Source organism: Equus przewalskii, chromosome 24 (genome assembly GCF_037783145.1).
Source record: "Equus przewalskii isolate Varuska chromosome 24, EquPr2, whole genome shotgun sequence".
Classification (NCBI taxonomy): Eukaryota; Metazoa; Chordata; class Mammalia; order Perissodactyla; family Equidae; genus Equus; species Equus przewalskii.
This window is the reverse complement of record NC_091854.1, coordinates 26,745,771-26,771,097: the sequence shown is the minus strand read 5'-3', so window position 1 is coordinate 26,771,097 and position 25,327 is coordinate 26,745,771. Positions and strand designations below refer to the sequence as shown.

General features: G+C 36.9%; 1 protein-coding gene across 7 annotated transcripts in view; it reads left to right on the top strand.

The window, feature by feature from the left end:
* The window catches only part of LRRC7 (leucine rich repeat containing 7), a 492,999-nt gene extending 468,860 nt beyond the window's left edge, over positions 1 to 24,139 (top strand). For 4 of the 7 annotated variants that reach the window (XM_070592302.1, XM_070592299.1, XM_070592308.1 and 1 more), the window contains 2 exons: positions 8,087 to 8,161; positions 22,265 to 24,139. In XM_070592302.1, coding sequence (XP_070448403.1) covers positions 8,087 to 8,161; positions 22,265 to 22,372 — 183 coding nt within the window. In that variant the 3' untranslated portion in view covers positions 22,373 to 24,139. The remainder of the gene's footprint in view (positions 1 to 8,086; positions 8,162 to 22,264) is intronic. The other 3 variants (XM_070592305.1, XM_070592303.1, XM_070592304.1) reach the window with 1 other exon arrangement.
* The last annotated feature ends 1,188 nt before the right edge of the window (positions 24,140 to 25,327 follow it).

Below are 25,327 nucleotides of genomic sequence, written 5' to 3'. Positions count from 1 at the left end.
TTTAACCTGCACCTTTTAAAAAATTACACAGGTAATAAATGAAAACATTGCCACTGTATCAAATAATGTAGAAATGTAGAGACTAAAAACTGAAAAAAAGAAATTCTCCTTTTTCATTCCACCCCACAGGACCAATGCACAGCCGTGGCCTTAGAGCCACTTTATCAGTCAGTGCATCAGGAATTCACAGCCATAGTGTCTTCTGGGCATTTGCCACTGGCCTTTGTGAGCTCCTGATTTTACTGCCACCTCTAAGAAATACTTCTAGTGTGGTCTGACTATACAATGATGTGTTAGGCATTATATAAAACCACATAAAGATCTAAAAGAATCATAGTTTGACTGAATGTAGCTGAACAATAAAACAGTTTTTCACTTCAAAAACCTTATTTTAGCATAAAATGACAAAAAAAGGTTCAACTGAACTTCTTGAATTGACTTTCCAATTGGTTATTTTGAAATGGTATAGATAGTGTCAAAAACTTTCACATTTGAAGGGGCTCTGAGGGAGGCTGCGAGGATGGTAATCAGAGAGCTGATTTCCGGTACTATTTTAGGAATAGCTAGCAAGGAGAATCCACAGCCACCTGCAGTTACCCACTCCTGTTTTTAACAGTTTCTACTATTTTATGCTATGTATGAAGCTGAGAAGAAAAGCCATTAAGGCCCCTGACAGAATCAGTAGATTGTATGAAGCTCAGCAATCCAATATTCACCACCAGTTGAGGTCTTATATTAAATACAAGCTCTGAAGAATTCATAAAAGAAATGGAAAATATTTCTTTATTTTTCCCAAAGAGGCAAGAAATCTGGAAAGACAGTATGTGAAGGAGTGTGATCATTTACTTTTAAAAGAAAATATGAAAATCAAATGAAAGAAAACTCTTTTTTAAGCTCAAAAAATAAACAGGAAACAAAGGTACTTTAAGTCAGATATAGACAGACATCCCGGAGATGTTTAATTGCTAGATAACAGTTGGAATACTGGAGCAATTAAAAAAAGGAAAGTTATAATTATAAAGTAACCAAAGTCAAAGCCAAACATAATTTTAATTGTTATATTCAGATTCCCCAAAAAAGCATAGCACATGGTGATCAGTATCAAACAATTAAAAATATTCTAGAGGTCAATTTGTCATTTCTAACAATAATCACAGATAAAAGAGGACGAACTGCTTACTTACTGGACATTTTTAGCAAGTCAAAAGAGCAGGATCTGAAAACTGTGTTTTTTATTTGGCTGCTAAATAAACCTTTGCAGTGGCCTGAAAGGACGATGCGGGTCCAATGAGCAAAAAGTATGCGTTTCTTCTGTTAGGCTATCCCGCCACATGGCTTCTAAGGTCTTTGTCATCACACAGTCAATCTCTCTGGGTTTTATTAGTCTCTTTCTTGCTCCAATGCATTATTATTAATTCTTTTTACAAATGCAACCAAGTGATTTCTGTTTTAATATTTACTTTATTTAAAAATTTGTTAAAGAGAGTTCGAACTTTCTTTAAATATCTGTGCATAAGATTTTTGTTAAATTTTTAGAGGACTTTGGTCAGTTGTAGAATTTTAATTGGTATCTCTGTCTTTTGAGGCACACATTTTCTAGGTTTCTTAAGTAATTCTCCTTTCTGTCCATCTTTTGTGGATTTTACATTTCATTTGTCACCTAAAGATCAGTCAGTCATACATGGAAGCATTGTATTCAGCTGCCAACGCCCCTTTTTCTTTCTCTCTCTCTCCCTCCCTACCCTGTCTCCCTCCCTCTCCCCTCTCTGGTTTCTTCTGGCCAGGGGATAAATCTCTTCTCTTGCTACATATAAATTCCTCACTTGTTAAGGTAGCAAATTGTTCAAAGCCTAAGATTTAACACTCAGCAATTAACCTTAAAATATCTTGTCATCACACTTTTGATTCATAGAGACAAAAACTATTGATAATACCTTTGTCTTTAATGTGTCGTCTTCTAATAATCACAAAGATTAAGTAAATAGTCTATAGTGTATGTGTAATGCTGTTTCTGTGAGTTGCAACATAGCTTCCTGTTAACCTTGCCCAGTTCATGAAAAAAAACTGCCACATTTTTGGCAAAAAAAAAAAAAAAGTTTCCCCTTAAAATCTATTGAGTCTGTGGCTATATTTGCTATTTTTATGAGTCAGTTTTTCCTCCAGAAGCACTCCTTGAACTTTCACAATTATATGAAAGCATGAAATACTATATTCTACAATATTTAACCAGTGTGTTCAGAATTGTAATAGCATGCAATTTTTATTTGAGATATGGCCTTCCTAGAAACCAATTTCTTAGCATCTGCTAGAGCCAAGATTTTTCGGAATTTTAAAGAAAAGCATATTTCATAAATTCAAGTTGCAGTTCCGTTAAGACAAGTTCTATTTTGGTGTCTGCATTTACAATAGCTGAGACTGTCACAGTCATGTACCTTCATCATTAAAAAGCCATATAAAGTTCCTTTCTCCTCTAAAGTTAGAATGTTAAATGTTGGCCTTGTAGACTAACTTTCTGAGTCCTTTAAGGTTTATGTCGACAGGTATATAGGCTAGGGTAACTAGTAAGACAAGGGTAGATCTTAACACTGTGAAAAACCTCCCATACTCACGCTTTTTCAAAATTACTTGTGAAAGGTAAAACTTTTTAAAAGCCCATCATGGGTACTTTTGGAAAAACCATTTATGACTTACATGGAGACTGGTTAAAAAAATGGGGAAGAAATATGAAATGGCAACAGGTCGTGCCTATTTGTAGCATCTGGCCAGCCCTCTCTCAGTTAGCTGTGGTTCAAACCTGTGAGGGTCCCTCTGTGATGCACGGGTGCATGGGGTCTGTGTCTCCAGCACTCCCAGGTACTGGTGTCTGAGGAGGGCACAGACTTAGTCTTCTGAAAGAGTTGCAGCACTTACCTTGTTGCTCGGTTGTGAGTTCTCTAGAGGTGGTGCTAAGGGAAAACCATTGTGCTGTCAAGCCACTAAGGAACCTGAGAGCTGGTTATGAGGTGGGAGACATCAGAAAAATACACTCAGAGATGCCATAAGCCATCAGCTGGATTCCAGCAGACATTACTATAAAGAGCTGACGCTCCTGACTTGATGCCACCAAAGGAAGTAGCCCCTGAGAGTTACTAAGAACCATCAGAAAGCCCTCTAGTTGAGACCCATGTCTACTGAGTGAACAATAATTGGAGCCATTGTCACTGAGAGCCACCACTAGAAAACCACGGATGAGAAAGGAGAGACTTTACAACCCTCTTCTCATCCCCTCCCTAAAGAAGAAATGCAAATCCTCTTATCTATTGGGAATTCAAGTGAAAGAAAACAAATGTTGGCCTTTCCATCTACTCCAGATTGAGAGTAAAGAAGAATTTCCTGATAACAAACCTGGTTCACTTGGAGACTCAGAACCTCTCAGTGGGACTTTGCTGGATAAAAAGACCTTGGATTATAGCTCAACCTTCAGACTTTCAATAATTATAATAACATTTATTGATCCTACAGTGAGTGTCAGCCATTGTTCTAAGTATATTGTATGTATTCACTCACTTAATCTAATAACTACAAGGTATGTACCATTATTATACTCATTTGACTGATGAGGAGGAGTTAAGCACACAAAAGTTAATTAACTTTCCCAAGGTCACCAATTTATAAATGGTGGACCATAGACAGGCTAACTCCAGGGCTGTGCTCTGATCCACTTCTTACACTATGTGGAAGGCAGGAAAAACAGCCTCCCAAATACAGCCACATCCCAATTCCTAGAACCTGTGAATATGTTACATTAAATGGCAAAAGAGACTTTGCAGGTGAGATTAAATTATGGATCTTGAAATGAGGAGATTATCCTGGATCCAGGTGGACCCAATCTAATCACATAGGTCCTTAAAAACAGAGACTCTTTCTCGGCTGTGGTCAGAGGGAGATGTGAATACAGAAGAAAAGTCAGAGAGGTGCACAACTACTGGCTTTGAAGATGGAAGAAGGGGACCATGAGCCAAGGAATGTGGACATTTCCTAGAAGCTGGAAAAGGCAAGGATACAGATTCTCCCCTAGAGAGTCCAGAAAATTATGCAGCCCTGCCTAGAACTTTGTTTTAGCCCAGTGAAACATGTGTTGGACTTCTAATCTACAGAAATGTAAGATCATGAATTTGTGATGTTTTAAGCCACTAAGTTTGTGGTAACTTGTTACAGCAGCAGCAAAAAGCTAATACCTCATTGAAAAAGAGTTACTGAGGTATTTTCCTTCCTTGAGCAAAATGGTTTTGCTATAGCCTTAGGTATTTAGGTCGTTTCACTAGTTTTGAATGTATTCCATGCTAGTTTGTCCCACATTTAGCACTCTACCAAATGTTACAGGAAACTGAACATATTTTAGATCTTGCCAGCGGAGTTATAAAATTGATCAGATGCCATGATTTGGATCTTTGATCGCCGTACAAGATGGCTTACTGCTGTTTTGAAGTTAGGAAATGGCTTTTTACCAAACAGTAGGAAGTTAGTGTTCTAATTTTCAGAGTATGAATAGTCTGATGATTCCCTACCAAATTCTGTCATTAGTGCCAAAGTATTCTTTCAAGTCTCAGAATAAAATGAATTTGTTGAAAGAACGACACATAGCTACCATGAGCTTTTTCAAAACAATGTCAAAGTTTTGATATTTCTCATCAATATTCATCATAACAGAGACCACAAAATGGGTTCAGAGTTATTTGATCTCTTTCATATGGCAGTGTTTATATACATAAACAAAGTGAAAAACTAGGTCACTGGCCTTTGCGGGCAGTCTTTTGGGAAACATTCCACCTCCACAAATAATGAATGCCACAGACTATTATCAAACATTATACTCATTGCTATCTGTTTCAACTAATGTGGCAGTATGCTGGCTGGTAGGATATAGAGAGAAAAAGAAAACTATACCAATGAACAGTAGCAGTTTCTTAGTTGATGAAATTTATTGATTGAAGAAAATATTAAAGCTTTAGAAAACAGCAATAAATGCTTGGGAAGACTCAGGCCACCGTAAGAGTAATTTCAAAGCAAGTCTTCAGAACAGCGGTTGAATCCCACGGAGCTTTGTGATGGATGAAATTAAACCTGCCACAGACACCACATTTGTATTCTTTCAGCAGTCAGGTTGTGGAGTGTTGCTAGTTCCTCCCAGCATTGCAGATATGATGACCATAATTTAGTTCTTATGGTCTGGATTCACACAAACGTTATTGAAATTGTTCCTGTACAATGAGCTGAAGAAAGGCAATTAAAATTAACTAAGTAGCACAGACTTTGACTGCTGGGATAAAATAATAGTCAGAACAACTTCACCTTCAGCAGCCAGGGATGGAGTGGCTTATTTGGGGCAATAGTGTCATTCCACCTGTTGTACAGAGACCCCAATAGCAAAGAGCGGGGCGACCGAGGGACTCATTGCACGTACAGTCTCCTGGATTGATGGAGAATGAGAGTTCTGGGCCCAGTGTGAACAGGACTGTAGGGATTATATTTGTCTCCACAACCAGTGCGATTCACTGGTCTGGTGGATTAATCATTGTGCCCTATTCAACTGTTCTTCTCAAACAACCCGTTTTCTTTTTCCTTGTTAATTGACCATTTGTACAACTGAATTGACCAAAGTAAACAGCTGTTTAAGCATCACTCTGAAAGTGAAGCCATTAACCTAAAGACTTTTTAAAGTTTTTATTGTTATTTTCTTAATGCTCTAAGTAGTATGTAATCATTGTAGAAAAATTAGAAAACATAGATATGCAAAAAGAAAAAAAAATACATATATATAATGTCTCACCCAGTACAACCACTGTTAGTGGTAGGAGTATGTCCTTCCAGATATTTTCTCACACAGATATGCATATAAACATGTTTCAGCAAAAATAGTATCCTACCACACATAACGTTTTAGGACCTGCTTGTCTCACTAAGCACTGGCGTACCTGTATATCCACCATCTAGGACTTTAGTTTTAATGACCACATATCGTTCTATTGTATGGATTTACCATAATTTATTTAATCAATCCTCTGTTATTAGACATTTAAGTGTGGTTTGTAATTTTTATTATTAAAAATAATATGATGAGCATATTAAATAAATGTATGTTGTATACTTGTCCACTTAGTTCCTTACGATAAGTTCTAGAAGTCAAATTACTGGTTAAAAGTTATGCAGTGCTCTAAGGATTTTGATGCCTGTCCATAGTGTCATCTTTAAATGGGAAGGAAAACAGATTAAAATGAGAAAAATTAAAATTATTCAAAAGCCTTAAATTAATAAGTTTCATAAAGATCTGAAATGCTAAATGAAAATTCACAAAGAAGTATTTTAATTCGGGTCTGTTTGTTAAACCATTTACACACACACACACAAAGTTATGGGTGTAAGTGAGAGTCATTAAGTTTACAGATCAGCAAATGAGATGATTTTCTAAATGACAGGCAAAAACATAAAAATATTATCTTCTGTTCTATTATACTTCTTAGAATTAAAAAATAGTGACAGCTATATTGAGATAGAATTCACATACCGTAAAATTCATCCTTTTAAAGTATACAGTTAAGTGGGTTTTAGTATGTTCACAGTGTTGTGCAATCATCACCATGATCTAAAATCAGAACACTTTACCCCAGAAAGAAACTCTGTACACATTAACAGTCGTTTCCTCTCCCTGCTCCCCAGCCCCTACCAAACGCCAATCTGCTTTCCATTTCTGTGCATCTGCCTCTTCTTGAGATTTCATGTAAGTGGAATCATACAGTATGGGGCCTTTTGGGGACTGGCTTCTTTCACTTAGCATAATGTTTTCAAGGTCCATCAATGTTGTCAGTATTTCATTCTTTTCTATTGCCAGATAATATTCCACGGAGTAGATATACACATTTTGTTTATCCATTGATCAGTTCATTCTTAGGATATTAATTAGAATCTTGTCATCATCATGCTTAAAATACTTCAGTAGCTCCCCAAACTGATGAACATGGCTATTAAAGGCCCGTCTTGATCTGGCCCCAACCTACATTTTGGCTGATCTTCTCCCACGCTCCCAACCGCATCCACTCACACACTTCCCCCACCCCTGCAGTCATCATAGAACTACTCACAGTTTCCTGAGTGTGACAGGTGCTCCTGCTCTCGTGTGTGCTCTCCCTTCCATCTGGGCTACCCTTCCTCCCCTTATCTGTGCGGCCACCTTTTACTTGTCCTTTATGATTCAGCTCCAGGTGTCTTCTCCTCCTGGAAACCCAGACTTTTTAAATGATCTGTTATACCTTTTTAAATAATCTGTTATATCTCTATCATAACACTTGTCACACTGGTTTATAATCGTTGATTTTCTTGACTTTTCTTCCACTATATTGTGAGCTCATTGAAGCCAGGAATTATATTCTGTGTATCTCTGTAACACTAGCGATCAAGACCTGGCATATGGGAGACTTTCGATAAATGTTTGCTTTATATACATGAGCAGCAAAATTAATTTGATTTTTTAATAAACTAAATTAATCACCTTAGGGATTTTGTAACTGTGTGGTCATAAACTTTATAGTTAAAATGCACATTGAATTTTCCTATGTTTAATTTGTTCATGTATATATTGTATTAAAATTCTCAGTACATACAAAGTAATACTCATTAAAATAAACAAGTATTTATATGTAATTCTAGTAAGGTTTTTAAAGTGTACATTGAATTTGCAACCTATCAAATAGGAGACATTTTCAATGAAGAATAATTACTTAAGATAATTTCAGAAGTTGTACAAAAGACAGTTTAGTACCATAGTTCAAATTATTTAAGAAAGAAATTAAGGATATGCCCTGAGATTAATTTATAAATCATAAGTGCACTTTAAAAACAAGACGAGCTTTTTTAATGTAAGTAAATATGTTCTTTTCTTAAACTTGGTTTAGAGTGTTGCCTTGCTTAAAATAGTATATTAACCTTTGAAGCTTACATATGTATATTATTTTTAATCTGTTTTCACTGTTTTCTGTGTGAATGAAAAATGTTTTAAGGAGGCCTAGTTCTCGATAATAGAATCCTAACCTCTGTTACTTCTGACTTATAGGGTATCTTTGTTACTAGGGTTCAGCCTGACGGACCAGCATCCAACCTGCTGCAGCCTGGCGATAAGATCCTTCAGGTAAGACAGATAAAAAGCAATGCTTTCGAATGTCAACAGTGAAACGAATGTGTAACCATGTTACTAAGTTCAATGACTTGAATTCAATGATTGGAAATAAGTCCTTCTCACATTTCTTATTTGCCTGTATTGTTTTGGGGTTGATAGGCAGGTCAGAAACCAATTCAGTCTTATAGAATCCTATTTCCCGAGTACCTGACACATGGTAGGTATTCTGCATATTTTTGTTTAAATGAATGGTGTTATTTGCTATGTAAGAAGAATTGATATATAAAAGAATCTATGCATAGTTATCAAATATAAGTAAGAGTAATGAAGTACCGAAACAGGGCATCTATTGATGTGACTTTAGATGAGGGGGAAGGGACCGGTCTGTATTTAATTTTTCGGAAGTAAGCTTATTACTGTTTGAATACTGTGAAACATGTGGTTCTAGCGCTCTACTCCCCTTGCTCAGATGTTTGAACAAAAGTTTAGCTGTATATAAGGTGACTTTTTTAAATGTTTGGTCTGATGGGAAAAGATTTTTTCTCTGACTTAAAGCTCTGCATGTAGCAAAGGATCGCTCCAGTCGACAGTTAAGTCAATGCTTGGTATGACCTCGCCCACATTGCTTTCTTCGTCCTTCTCTCTTAACTCACTTCTGCTTAATCATTTTCTACATCACAGGAAAAGGCTCTTAAATGTCTTCAATTTATGTAAGATTCAATATTTTGCCTTGCGACCCCAGAAATTTCCCACTATATAACTAGGTGTGGTACTATCTGACATTGTAGATATTTGACCATTTGGAGCAATTATGAAATGGTTCAACATAATATAGTGAAGATTTAGGGACACTGAGAACATAGGGCATGAGGGAAAGGAATCTTCTAGTCACTGGCTATGCAAACAGTTACAAGAATGCTAGGGCCCTGCTTCTCTCAGCTCTGAGGAGATCTTCCATCTCCTATTTACTGAACTCTCAAAGTCCTAGAAAAGTAGAAACCCTATATAAGCCAATATATATATAGCAAAATTGCCTTCACATTTTATTCTCAGAAATTTTTTTTTTTTTTAAGATTTTATTTTCTCCTTTTTCTCCCCAAAGTCCCCCGGTACATAGTCATATATTCTTCGTTGTGGGTCCTTCTAGTTGCAGTATGTGGGATGCTGCCTCAGCATGGCTTGACGAGCAGTGCCATGTCCTCGCCCAGGATTCGAACCAACGAAACACTGGGCCGCCTGCAGCGGAGCGCGAGAACTTAACCACTCGGCCATAGGGCCAGCCCCAATTCTCAGAAATATTTTAAACTAACTAGCAAAATCATGAAAACTCAAGTTTTCAAAAGTGCTAATTTCCTGAAAAGACTACGTGTTGCTCCAACCTGTGGCAGTGTCACAGTGGAAATACCCATCCAGTAGGTCCGTCCATTCCCTGCAGGAGAAGATCAAGCCAGCACTTGGTCTTTTGAGTTAAAACACTGAAACAAAAAGACACATAAAATCATCTAAATTTTTCTTTACCACTTTATTATGGAAGTCAATGTTTTTTGGACGGCATAAGTGGCCCTTTGATCTTAAGCATTTTATGCCATGTCTATGCGACTCACATTCATTATGTGTAAAGTGAACTGTGATTCATATTATATCTGAGATCCCCCAGCTCGAAAATTCACCTGTTCAATAATTGTATCAATTTCCATGAAAAACAGCCAAGAATAAACTAACAGTGTAACTCCTTGACCCTTGGTAAATGCTGTTTAGTAAAGGACATAGCTAGTGTTGTTCTCATGTGAATGTCAAAGAAATTATTCTGAATCTCAAAATCTGAAGAAAAAAAAAATGTAACCACTTAATCTCAAATCTCTGATATGTTAGAATGCCAGGCTGGGTAGAGAAGCATGCCATAGCTTGAGACAAAGTTGGGTAGTTGCCTTCATCCATGACAGAGGTAGCAAGAGAAAGATTTTTCTCTCCAAATTCAGAAAACAAATATTCAAACGGATATAAAAAGTACAAATAGATATTGATATAGATATCCTGCAGAAGGGCAATGAGAATTAAGTTAATGTCTAGTCACAGGGTTAGAAAACTCTTTTCTGGCTGTGAAATTCTAGAAGGGTTATTTGTGGGGAGAGGAGGGGTTAATATTTCTAGTTCCTGAGAGGTATACAGCAACAGCGCAGTGCACAGAAGAATGAATTCCTAAGGCAAGAAGGAGGAAGGATTTGTAAGCCCAACCAGTTAAAAGCCAAAAACACTGCAGAGGGCTGCGCCTGGGATGTCTCCTCTCTCCACAAATGACTAGCTGGAATGTGACATTTTCTTTTCGCTACAGAACTCATTTGTATCTAGTACTATAAAATCAAAATCCTTTTTCAGTAAAAGAAAAATGCACATAGACCTCAATCAAACAAATTACTATATATACTGTTTCATTCATACTAGTTAAAAAGAACAAGTGGTCGATGATACTTCCTAAAAGAAATAAGAATGGCTAATTCTAAACTGAAATCATTGCCAACATCAGATGCAGACAAGACAAGTTATGTTTTTGTCTCTTTGTGATAGTAGCATTCTTAGCTCTGAGTTTACAGAGCACTGGAGAAAATGGGTTTATAACATTGACTTATCTGTCATTTACAAGATCATTAGAATATGTCCTCACTGGAGCAAATTTATTTACAGCTTTAATGACAGTGTACAACCTGGAAAATCAAAGTAAAAGAAAAAAAATGAGCCCCCACAGTATAGCGGTTACTGGGTTTGATCTAACCCAATAGCAAATATCAAAAGAGATGTAAAATAGCAAAAGATATAGACCTTTCCCGATCTCCCTCAAGCCCAGAATTCGTCAGATAAGTGCTCTCTCTCTCTTTTGCTGTAACTCTTTTTACCCACTACTCTCTTCTTGTTCTGCTATGGTATTATGAGCGTGTTATTTGAATTACATGGAGATGTGTGCATTAAGGGATGATGTTAATTAAAACATATTCACATGACTTTTCTGTCATTTTACAATTCATTTTCGCTGAGTAGACACCATATAATTAATGAGCACATTCAGATGCCTTCCTGTGCTTCGTAAGTCATTCTGCTTTAAGACAGTGTGGCATGAGGAAAGAGCTCTGTGCTAGGAGAGCTGACCCCTCACAGCTTCACATTCTGTAAAGTCAAATTATAGAAGAGTGAGAGAGAAAAATGAAAGCACATGGAATCATAAAAAACGTTATTAGATTGAGCCACGTGAATTTGCTGATATCCGAGCATTTCTCAAGTGGCCGTTCCATTGGCTTAACATCACGGTTTCTTTTTCCTAATGTTCTTTCCAGTTAAAAAATTTAGTCTAATTCATTATACATTTTACAATTCAAAATATGTTTAAACAAAGAAAGTCTATTAATTATAATTACTCTGTGTAAAATATGAATAGACTGGAGAAAAGCAGATATTGTACTTGATAGTTAACATGATTCACAGTTACAGCCTAGAGCTCGCTGTGAGTGTATCGTCTTCTATGACATCATGGTCCTCAATCCCCAGCCTCTTCATTTACCCACTCCCCTTCCCCAGACAAGAGCCTGACTTTGGCAGCAGAAGAGAAATTAATTTATACATAATTAGTTAATGACATCCAGATATTATCAGCCATCAAAATAGATTTTTCTAATATAAAGTATATAGATATACCCAGCTCAAGATAATTTCATAGTCTCTTCTACCTTACCATTATTTTAAGAGTTTTGGAATTTGTAATCCAAAATATACTCCTAGTCTATGGCTGTATCTCTAATATATCAAAATAGAGTAATCAGGGATGGTAATTCAAACACACCAGATATTTCCCTTTTTTTCTGACCTTAAACAACTTTGGCCCTACAATTCATACAGACAATTCGAGAAACCGCTCTCAAGAAATACGTCTATCAAGTTTCAGTTAGTTGTTGGCAGGCTGTTGGGCCCAGAGCACCATATCAAGGCCAAAATCATGGGTTTCTGATGGCCACCAGGCTGTTATCACTGCTCTGTTCCATAACCACTGATAACTCCACTCCACACCCTGATTAGTGTGTTATAAGGGGATATCAGATAAGGGGGAAATTGTGTGCCTTCAGGGAGCTCACAGCTAGGGAGACAAGATAAATGCATGCGGGCTTATTAGAAAACTAATAAACTACTTGATTTTGTGATGTAACTAATAGGTGTAGCACTGTTAAGAGAATGAAATGATGAGTATAAGAGGGTTTTTCTTGAGATTCAGAGAGGGTGGCCACTCACATGCAAAAACCAGGATGCTGACCCATCCTGTTCTCACCTCATCCTGGGACTCAGGGCATGAGTGAGAGAGGCGAGATCCGGGTGGCAAGGAACACTGGTCATAATGGAGATCTCTGGGTGTGGAGGGAATAGAGAAAAGAAAAGTTACTCTTGATGGGGCAGGAGATACTCCAGCCTCAACAGAAAGGAGAAGGGAGGGTGAGTAGGAGGAGGAATACCTGTGAGCTAGATGAGCATCAGTCTGCAGGAGCAGAGGTAAGAGGCTTAGGCCAGAATGGTGAGTGTGGAGTACAAGCGAGACAATATTAAGGAGGGAGATCCCTGCACGAAGAAAGGAGCCTGAGATTTTAAAGTTTCTCGTGGAGCTGGATAATTCGAACATGGAGATGGATTGGAGTGGCGATGGGAGTAGGGAGGAGACAACAAGACATAGCTTTCAAGGCTCAGAATGTGAGAGGTAAGTTTAGACTCCCCAGAAGTCTAAATGAAAGGTTCATGGCTGGCTACATCTGTTGTATATGGATACATGGTGCTAGATTTGTAGACACCACTGAATCAAACCTTTCTTGTCTGAATGGAAGTTTTATACCTCTTTTAATGAAAGGTAGATGTGGTTAGCTGCTAACAGGATTAGCTAAAGCTAATTTATTCAACAACCTCAGCTATCAGGAACAAAAACAGAAACCAGAAAACAAATAAAATGTATCTGAGAAGCTAAATTAATGTCACAAAGTCCATGCACTCCATCTCATGCTTTTTTGCTCCAAAGAGAGCCTTTATTTCATACTTGGAGTCTTACTAGTTTTCCAGACCACCAAGGGGAAAGCCTCTGGGTCCAGGCACGTTGCCAGAGGCAGGATGTCATAGCCTGCAGCTTCACTGTCCAGGAAGAGAGAGAAACTTCTTAAAGACAGAAACTAAATTCAAAAAGTACAGCTCACTGGAGTCATTCAATATAAAATAGTGTTTCCCAGCGGTATGCTTTAAGATATCTTTAAAAAAAAAAATTGTTCCTTAGTCAAATAAGTTTCAGAGCCACCTCAGACGCTCTGCCTTGTTTCAGGATTTCACAGTGTACCAAGAATCTGAGCAGTTTTACAAACTTATATTTCCCAAGATACTTAACCATGCAACCCTCTTTACTAAGGACATCAATCAACCACTTCCATACAGCACACTTTGGGAAATGTTTCCTATGGAAGCAACTAATTGGGCCCACAGCTTTATCCCAGAGTGCTGATGCTCATAATTATCATCATGAGTCAGTAAGATGGCTTAGAGTATGCTCATTTCTCTGAATTTTTAAAAATTTCTCCCCAAAAAAGCTATAGCAAGCAAAGAGTGAGAAATTTTTGTTATGGTTAAAATGAAGTGTGGGACCCTTAAAAAATAAACTTAAGGTATTTGGAAATTTCACTCAAGCATTTCCCAATGAGGCCAAATGAGTTCAAGCTTTTCTATAGTTGATCTTCAGTGGTTGAAAATCAAAAGCACCAGAGAAGTTAGGGGGAAGGCTGGCAAGGAAGGGGGTGCAATAATCAAAACTCTGAGTGTTCAGAGAAATTATTAAATAACGTGTATGATTTTATATACCAGAGTTTCACTGAATATCCATTTAGTTTTATTCATAATGTATAAAGTTCATGGGTTACTAATAAATGATTGAGAAATGCTTTTTGCAAATCAAAAAGGTAGTATTGTTAAGTATTAAGTAAAACATGAAAACCAATAAAGACAAGGTAAGTTCTAATGAACTGCCTCTAACTTCTATAATTTGGCTGAAATGAAAATAACATTAATTAAGCATCTATATTGTCTCATTCATGTCACAACAATCCTGCAAGGATCTATTGTTGACAGAGGTTAAATAACTTATTTGAGCTTCTTCTGTTAGACAACACTTATTCTACTGGAGCAAATTTTAGTGATAGCATTGTATTCATCACATTTTCTATTTATCTATTTGGAAAATATGCATTAAATGCCCACTGCGTACAAAGTATTGTGCCAAGCAATGTGAACAGTGCAAGAGGGAATGTAACTGAATTCCTGCCTTTACACATCCTCGCCCAGGAAGCAGACAAGTCCAAAATCACACCAAGCGGAAAATGAAGGAGGAAGAGAGACAGGAAATAGCTGACTATCAAATATTTAATAAAATGAACTCCCAGTCTGTCTTCTTTTAAGACCAAGCTCTCCAACAAAACAGAGACCATCCTGGCCACAAAGAGCCCCCTGAAAATGAGAGATTGGTTTTGCAGTCATTCTTTTTGTGGCCAAAGTAAAAGGAATCAAGTGCAGCTCGTTGGGGAGCCGCTCTGCAGACCAGGATGGGGAAGTCATTCGTCAGAGATGCTCATTCAACATGATTGACAAGAAGAAAACAGGCGTGCTAAAATCAGAGCAGATAAATAAGGAAATGTCTTAAGAAATACTGTTTATTATCAGTTCTACACCTGAATTTCTATGCAAATAACTCACACAGTCTTCACTTGAGTCCATTCCATCGTGCTGCGTCTTTTTGAGCCTGAACTCAGGACACATTCAAGCTGCAGTGCATGTGTGCACTTCAGACAGAAGAAAAATTCTTATCTATGTTTTATTCTGTGAAGACTTTTTTAATACTACAGTAAAGGCCACTAAGACTTGAAACTTTCTCAGATTTAAAATGTGCAGTGTAAATTTTTCATGTGAACTCTCTAATAATTTAAGGCCTGTAGTTCAGATTTTTCATAGAAAGGAAAATTTTTTAAATGACTTGGCATAGAGTCAATATAATATTGATTATGCAGTGCACTCAGCCCCACATATATCCCAATATTTATTGAGAGTACTCTATCAGATTAAAATTCTGAAGTGGGAATTAATTCCAGGTAGTTAATGTGAAACATAATTATAACTATCTAAGATTCCCACTGTTTCTCATAATGCCTGGCTGTCAGGATTAGACAACATGAAAGCTTTTACTTGTAGCTCTAATTTGGTTGCTATGTTTTCTAGTTTTTTCCCCATCCCAAGAGCTATAGGCATTCAAAGTAAAAGATATTACTGTACTAATGTATATCTAATGTACCAAATACATGTGCTCTGGCCCCTTATATGTTTGTCCCTTGAGAGTGAGTTTAAATCAGCCAAAAATCATATGCTCATGTCTCTAATTCCATTTCTTTTTTGGATTCCAAAAAGAGTTGTGCTGTCCTTCTTATTGGCTGATCCCACCAATGCTGCGGCCAGGCCTTCTCAGAGACTAGTTTTTAAGTTTGAGTTCTGAATAATAAGGATACGACAGAATTCCTAGGAGAATTACAGCATCATCTGGAGAATTTATGCAGTATAAACATCTGTAATTTATCCACTTAACAAAACATTTACCAGAAGGAAATCAAAGATAAATCCAGGAAGGACCAAGAGGATGGAATCCAGAAACCAAGTGTGTTTTCCAGTAAATTGATGAGCTGTAATTGCAAAGCTCTACTTTTTGTTGGAATTTCAAATATTATTTTCATTAACCCTCTATGTTTTCATGTCTAAATCGTGAAAAACGACGATTAAAAACCACTTTGTGGCACAGATGTCAGTGGAATTAAAATAAGGGGGGATATCTTCTGGAAATAACATAAAGATTATAGTAAAATGTTTCTTTATACTTTCAAATCAGCTAAAGCCAGAAAGCCATTAATTACATATTCTTGAAGCATAAAATTTTCAGGATATCTTTTCTTTCCTAGATTGTTTTCTTATTAACTTCATTTCGACTTAATAGGCCATTCATTTATTTCTCATTTTTCATTAACTTGCAATTTCGTCAAAGTTGCACACATTTTATAATAACCCATAATAGACTCTACGTATATATAAAATATCTATGTGGCCGAATGTGCCAACATATTTTAAAATTTCATTAATGTAGCATATATTCTTCAAATCATCTTTTGCATTTTATATTATGCATGTGTTCAAAATATCAAATGCATAAATGTAGATTATATACTTTTATTTTACAAAGCACCACTAGATTTATACTCTGCAATTAATATTCCCTGGTACTGGCCTTTATTTCCTCCGCTCTTCTTCTCTTCACACACACAAAACCTTACAGGTTGAACTATGTGATTCTTCTGGTCTTCATTTTAATTGGAAAAGCCCTTCACAGATGTAACGTAATTCTCTGATTCTCTGTCTGGACCACCCAAGATGGAAGCCAGGTAGCTGTACTCATTTTAACAAATACCAGGTCAACTCCCTTTGCTCCTCTGTGCTAAGAATGGAAGGAGAAGGTTCTTTAGCACTGAGACTCTATCATCTCCTTCCATTCAGACCTCTCTTCCAGCTCATCCTGTCATTGCCTCCCTGGGCATCAGGCCTAACAGAATGTTCCATATCAAGAAACAGCTCAATTAATATTAAAAATGAATTCATTAATAAACGGAAAACATTTGTTACAACCTCACAGCAGCCAACAAAACGAATTGTGCCAACATACAGAGAGTTGACTACTATGACATAAATTCCCACCTAGCCACTAGCTCTGTGAGCTTGGTTATTTCCTGTAATATCTCTGATCCTCACATTTTTTTGTTTTTAATTAGAGTTAACTAAACAAAAAAAAAAAGTTCCTTCCTCTGACATTTTGTCCTTCTATTCTTGTGGCTTAATGAAAATTGTATTTCTTAAATTCAAGAAAGTAATAGAGAAGTAATGTTAACAGTAGTGGCTAACAGTGAATGATTGATTAATTATAGTGTGCTGAGCCCTCTCCTAAGCACTTGACATGTTAACTCATTTAATCTTTAATAAACTTTTGAAAATAATGTGTTTTCTGACCTTTCAGAGTCCTTCTGCTATTTTGAAGCCATTCCCAGGCAGTCCCTACTTGTGGTCTTTTAAATAGGGCTCTTGAGGTTCACCAAAGCTCTGGTTTAGATGCAAAACATTCCTGGGACTAGAACAACGGGTGGAGTCCTAATGTGCATTTAACTCAGTGAGCTCATTCACCAGTCTGCTTCTGGGAAATCAGCTCGGTCTTTGTGTTTCCCACTAACTCTCATTGGTTCTTACAAAATATGAAAACTAAAAGCTGATGCTTTAAAGCAATATTAAAAGCTAAGGGGTCTCCCAAGTGCTAAATCAGAACCTGGACTGTGAACATGTGAACTGGCTTCTGAACATCTCGAAGGCTGCTTTATTGGAAGTGGACCCAGATTCAAGGCCAGAAGTAATCCAGCTCTCCCTTTTCCCTGCTCTCCTCTGCTGCAGAAAACTAGGGTCAGCTCGGGCCACTGGACTCTTGCATTTCCTGCTCCCTCTATGAGCACTCTCCCTGATCCCCTTCAGGATGACTCTTCCCAGTTCTCCTGCTGCCTGGGTCCGTCAGGAACCCATGTTTTCTGTCCCCTCCTCTCAGTGCATCAGCACCCATGAGAATCCCCATTCTTTAGTTCGACCGTCTGGCTACGGCAGTTTTCTGGCATCTCTGGAAGGATTGGGCCTGTTTCACCTTTCCCTCCCTCACTTCAGACAGATTTTCCCAGATGCTCAGGTCAACAGCAGACACTGTTTTTCAGTTGTGCTCTACCCATCCAAAGCTCCAACCCCTTCCCGCTCCCCTAGTTATATTGCCCTTCTTTCACAATGCTCCCTTGTAAACTTATTTTCTGGTAAATCTCCCAGCATTCCACGTAGTTAGTACCAGACTGCAGTAAAACCTAACCTCTGCTGCTAACTCTGCCACTCTCATCTCCTTCCTGGACTCCAGTCTACGTTCATTCTCAGAGATGATCAACATTTCCCTTGCATGAGTCGCCAGTACCACAAACTCCACTGTCTTCCCAACTAAGCTTGCTCTTCCTCCAAGCTTTCCATTTTCCCTTAATGACATCGCAATTTGATTCTTGTTTGTTTCTCATACTTTTGTCCAATCTGATGCCAAATTTATAGACTCTACCCTAAAAGTTTTCTCCTTTTTAATCTATTTCCTCTGAAGTCTCCTGGCACTGTCCTAGCTGATAGTCTGACCTAGTCTTTCTACTTTGGAGAGAGAAGCTCACATATGGCTACAACACCCCAATTAACCAGAGTTAAAACTATAATAAGAATGAGAGATTCAGCATTTCTGTCACTTCTAATTTAGGACTAAATGTTATTTCTACCAGTACTTTTGGAATAAGTTAGATTAAACCTAATAGGAATATGAATGAGAATTACAGCTTTTCAACCACCGTAAAAAACAAAATTATGTTAGGAGGTGATACCCAACAATTTTAAGGGGAAAATGTTCATTATTTTATCATGGCCAAGGAAATGTCAGTTCAAATCACTAAGAGCAACTACGGTCTTGTTATTTCAGTGAAGCACTGAGAGAAGGAAGAAGGAATATTATATATCAGATGATTCTCCCCTGGCTGTGTGCTCTCAGTCACGTCGTTTGCTCTCTCTGAGGTGTAGCTCTTTCATTTATAAAGTAACAGGATCAGCCTAGATCATGCTTGCTGCTTACTCACTCTCACTCTCCTGCTCTCTCACTCTCTTGCCATCCCTTTCTATCTCTCCAGAAAAGTTCCGTCTAAATGTTTTACATACTGAGCTATCTCTCTTCCTTTTGAAGAAAAGAATCTATGAAAAGACCCCACCTGCTATAAAGCCTCTGCACATTAGTTTATTTTTATGATTGTTTCTTATGCTAAAGCTTAGGGTCTAAATCCACTGGCAATTTTATTTTTAAATTCTCACAAAAATGATTACATACGTGGATCATCTTAAAACTCTTTTCTGCATGAACTGTTGCAGAATTTACTTGAAATAGCTGACTGTGCACATGTCCAGGGCTGGAGGAGACTCCGGGCTTGAGACAAGACAAGGACCTGTGGTCTTTTGCTAATTACACTCTTGCCAAGTGAGAGTGCCAGCAAACTCCTGTGGTACATGCCTCAGAGAAACAGCTTCCTAGGAAACTTTTCCTCTTCTCTTTTCCTTCCACTGAGCTACCCGAGTACTTTTTTATGTATGTCTTCTGATATTAATTCAATTCAGCATGCATTTGCTGAGTGTTTACTACATGTAAGACATTTTCCACATTATTTTTAGTTATGATCATGGCTTATTTCCCCTTCTGGATGTCACCTCTTTGATGGGAGCCTCCCTGTCTCATCTCTTTCTTACTTCCTATCCCCAGTGCCTGGCACAATACCCTGGACACAGTCAGCACGCAACAGACATTTTTAATTGAGAAGATGAAAAAACTAATCACGGTGGAAGTGGACCAACCTTCTTTGAAGATCTTTTGATATAAGTACCACTCAAAACTGAAAACAATGATTAATTTGCTCTCTGGATTTTGTACCACTTATAGCCTTAATGCTGATATTATTTTGAGACCAGTAGTTCCTAAAACCGGGAACGGTTGGGTCTGGTGATGGACAATATACCATTCGTGGTGTCCAAATCCTAGAGCATTCCTTATCCCTGAAACACTGGGGTATTTAATTTTGAGCAAGTCCCTGAAAATTCTCAGTGGGTTTTGAGTTCATTACAATTCTAGGTTTTGAGTCTGCAGATAGATAAATCTGAGTACTCACAAAGGTATTATTAACATTTGACATTCAAGTACTCCATTATTGAAGTTACATTTTAATTTCACAATTCAGGTATGACTTTTGGTCAAATTGAAGGCATTAAGGTTTAGTAAAACCTTCAAAACTAAAGTGGAATAAGCATATACTTCACCCAAGTTTGCTATTTTCCTGATGTCAGAAACAGGATGAGAGTGAAAAGAAGAATGTACCATATGCTATCTTCTCTATTCCTTGTCACCATCTGACCAGAAATAACATCAAGTGGAACCCAGTTGTCTGGTTTCTACAATAATTTAAAGCAAGAAATTGGGCTGTGTAATAAACCCAAAGTTCTATTCAGCTACCATTTCTGCCACTGAAACAACCAATGCCAACTGTGATAGGCATTTCCATTAATTAAATGTTATTAAAGACTATGTGTATATTTATAGAGAGAGAGAGAGATTCTCTAATTCAAACAAATTTGTACTTCTAATTATTTGGGTTTTCACAGGTTAACATATTTGTTTCCTAGTATTTTCTTTATTCATAGGCGTACTGTGGTTAAAAATGCAGCATTTTAGGAGCTCCTTCAACACATCATTAGCCCACCACTTTTAATGAACTAGTGATAAAATACAATGTGTCAGATAACTTTTATCTAAGTTATAGAGATTATACAGTATCACTAGACATGTACTGCTATTTTAAATTCAAAAAAGCCAAAGGCTGTGAAATATCTTAAGTGAGTAGTTATTTGAAATATTAATCATATTTCAAGAAAGCATAAAAAAAAGTAAAGCAATAAAGGCAATGGGTGCCCGAGATTAGACTCAGTCAACTGAAAATTGAACAAGTCAACCAATTAACTGGCTCTATAACCTGTACTTTGCCAAGCAGTCAATTTGGCTGATTCGTGTAAATCATCAGAGTCTCAGACTACAAGGAAAACAGTGACATGACTGTCAGTCATTGAGTTTCCCAGATTTATTGCTACCAAGTTTCAATAAGGTTGTGTTTTATTTCGGCCTTCATGACAGTGAAGCTTTATGGGATCCACTTCTCTATATATTAATAATAAAAATTATTCCAATGAAGAAAATCTGCAAGGTACTGTGGAGAAAACCAAAGAATCATGAGCATTCACTTCAGAAAAGCATGTACAGTGGTCCCCCCTTACTGCAGGAGCTGTGTTCCAAGCCCCCCAATGGATGCCTGAAACCACAAATAGTACCGAACCCTATGTTTATTATATTTTTTCCTAACTAGGGCTAATGGGTAGTCGCTTATACAGCGTGGATACACTGGGCAAAGGGATGATTCACGTCCCAGGTGGGACAGAGCAGGACCACAGGAGATTTCATCATGCTACTCAGAAGGGCAAAAGATTCAAAACTTATGAATGGTATATTTCTGAAATTTTCCACTTAATATTTTCGGACTGTGGGCAACTGAAACCCCAGAAATGAAACTGTGGATAAAGGGGAACACTGTACATTTTGTGACATAAATATCAAATAGCTAGTTGGAATCCTGAAAGTGTAACCTTAGGCTATTTGTGTTTCAAATGAATTTTGATTACATAGATTGATGATTCTCAAGTAGGAGATGTGGGCATGTCCACTGATACTAATGTCAGTGTGCTTTACCCCTGAGGGATTGACCTCTTAGGTATATTGGATGGGATTGAGAACCACTGGTATAAATAATGAACATACTTGCATTTAGCAACGTGGGAAATAAGAATGATCTCTTTAACATAAAAATATATAAGCTGAGAACGTTTCAATGAGTCAAAATAAGATTGAACCATACGGTAAATGCCCAGTCGTATTTTGCATGAGTGAAATATTTGATGGTACTAATGAGTTTACATCAGTGATTATATCACAAGAAGGCAATGGTCCTTTGGACACTTCCAAACTGTCTCAACTCAGTTCCTGCAAAAACAAAACAAATCAGAACAACAACCAAACTGAACGACCATATTTCAAGGGCGTCCGTCTGTTATTCGCCAGTGTGTGTCTACGGTTAGCACAGTGACTAGGACTGTACTAGGACAGTCTCAGGTAGGGCACTTTAGATTCTTGAGAAATATTTGTTGAGTTAATAAATTGAGTTGGAGCTGAGTGAAATTAATTAGTTGTTTCCATAGTTGCAATTCTGTTGCGAATTTTAAAAATCGATAACTTTTGGTGCTCAATACCTGCTTGAATTTTATGATTAGAAACGATGATAAAGTGATAAACAAGTATCTTGCATTGATTTCCCTCTTTTGTTTGTGTGTTTACAGGCAAATGGACATAGTTTTGTACATATGGAACACGAAAAAGCTGTATTACTACTGAAGAGTTTCCAGAACACCGTAGACCTAGTTATTCAACGTGAGCTTACTGTCTAAATATTTTTTATAAATAGTGAAGATACTCTAGCCAGACCTAATGTTCAAAAATAAATTTATACATAGAAACAAATTTTGCCAATTGCTGGACCAATGGCAAACATTAGTGCCAAATGTATAATACTATATGTTAGCACTGATCCTCCTTAAAAATGTTAACTATATAAATATGACGTTCATGTGGTTATGTATTAGTTTTAATTGTCAGCCTCTGGCTGTGCATTGGTGCAGTTTTGTTTTTGTTTTTGTTTTTGTTTTAATCAAATAAGTTTCTTCTCGAAGTGGATTTCATATAATTTCGGAGCACGGAAGCACACACAAGCTCTTTACGAATTCTGCTCTCCATCAGAAACACTGCCTCAAAGTTGTATATGCCTTTATATAGAAAATACAAGTATAAAGAATTGTAATTCCCATAAAATATTTCTAGCACAAGGTATATGTTGGCATATATACAAAAAGAATATAGAGAAAAACAATATTTTCATAAACTAAACATCTCGGATTGAGAAAGAAAATATATCTTAAAATAAGACTTTACTATATTGAATCTTTTTCAATAAAAATTACATGATAATGCCTTATGAAAGTAACTGTACATATGGTATAAAGTGTTTATATTTGGTTCCATATTCATTTGCTAAATTCTCATAAGACAGAGTGAAATATTTCATAAATTAGCCATTTGTCTCTGGGACCTGAATAAAAAGAGGACAAACTAATTTGCTCAATGCCTTTAGTTGATTACAATACATGCAGAGGTAAGAAACAGACTAGAGGTCATTGCAGATGAATCTTTTTCACCACAAATTTAAGCAGTGAATGATGGGTGGCAGGAAGGTATTGCTTTATTTCTTTCAAGTTTATTTTGATTGTAAACTGTAGCCTCTGTGATTTCTTTACTTGTAAATGTAGGATTTATTTGTGTGTTGCTTTATCTAATTTGCTACTTTTAAATCATTTAAAACAAGTTTTGAGGATTGATAAAATTTATCATTAAGGACTGTTAGAAAGTTATGATGGGTGATTAAAAAAACTTTGGTATTTAAATACAGCACTTCAAATATAATTTCTCAGAGCTATGGTCTACTGTATTATTAATTTCAGTGCCTGTCTTTGTGGGCAGAACTATAGAAAATACTTTTTTTCCAAAAAAGTTTCAAAGTATATAAAATCCTGAATTCTGTCTCACCAGAGAGAAAGACAAACATAGTTAATATAGGAATTAGTTATTTTTACACTGGAGTTGTTTTCCTCTATAAATGATCAAAATTCATTTTATAATCCTTTAAAAATATTTCTTTTATATATTAATCATTAATTTGATTAAAATACTAATTTGAAATTCCAGAATGATTTCCCAGAGTTAGTTGTATGCATTCTCTCTCCTATTTCCACATAGCTTTTTTTAAAAAAAAATATAGAATGAATTTACTTTACATGCTAGTGTTTCAAGTGTTCTATTAGGATTTCCACCGTGGTATCACATACTGATGTCACCAAAGCTCTGAGAGTAATATTTGTATGTTAACTGTTTTATGGGGACATTTAAAATATTGTATTTTTGTAGGGTCTATTAAAATGAGTGTCACTTATTAGAAGTACAGTGGTATTTTTTGGCAATAGAATTTGTCGCTTGAAGGCAAATGATACTTCACCTTATAGATGATGCACTAATTTTGATGTTGCTTTATGTCAGGGTGACATTATACCATGATTTTATAGGGTTTGACATTTAGCAAATGATTAAATGATTGGCCTATTTAATATGTTTCCCAGAAGTAACTTTTAGATGCATTTTAATATATTGACAGTTTCTGATGAGAAGTGTCTTTCAGAGCCTAATTTTCTTTGTCAAAAACTCACACCAAGCCACTGTATCCAGCCACGATTGTAGGATGATCATCATTCATCAAGACAGAGGCCCTCACTGGCCTCACAAGATCGCTTAAAGGAAAAGGAAACGTGTGGGTGTAGTTTGGTGGCAAGGAAGCATCTCAAATCATCCCATCAGTGTGTTAACCTGTCACGGGAGAGGTGAGAGAAGAGCCGGGTGTAGGATTTCCCAAGTCTTTTTTCTTCTGTCAGGCTTCCACATCAAACCCAGGGCTTCAGGAGAAGCTTCTGAGACACAAAGCTGAGAGGACCTTGATTCTAGTAAACACCTCTACACTCCTGATCTGATGACATTGTCTTGGGCCAATGCTTTAATCCTTCCTGTACTGCAGAGAGTGAGGAAAAGAGAAAAGGGATCACTGACCAACTGGAAAAGAAATCTGATGAGCCAAAGCACCTCATGGTCAATTGTACTGCCATGCTGCATACTGAGAAAAGGCAGGGAATCATGAAAAGAGGCACTTTTCTCAGGTTGACTAAATAAAATCAGTAATCACTTGAGGGGGAAAAAATATAATTGATTCCATAGGTAACCAAAACCAATCATACATTAGTTTTTGAGTATTGACTTTTTTGCAGTAACTGGTTTTGCTGCCTGAAAATAGAGTCTGGTTTATGTTAGCCACAACAAAAAAGAGTGTGCCTTTCAAAGAAAGGAAAATCAACAACAACAAAAAAGGAGTGGAGTTCATCATGACTGCAATAGACTCACCTCTTGGTCTTTGATTTTTGGGGGAATCTTTCTGCTGAGGAAGGTGTCAAATCTGGTGGATCAGTAAGACACGGTGGAGGGGAATGAGAAAGATCAGAGGTGGAAGGAACAAGCACTGAAAATTCTTAGTAGATTTGCTGCAGATTTTGCAAACCAAATAGACATTAGCGGATAATTTTTAAAACTATTTACACAGCTTATAATATATTGTCACAAAAGCTCTCTTATGATAATTCCAGCCTTCCAGACAACGTCATCTAAATAAACATAGTAATTAATTTCAAAATATAAGTGTACTTTTGACAAGGAATACTCAAAGTCAGTATGAAATGCAAATATTTACATCC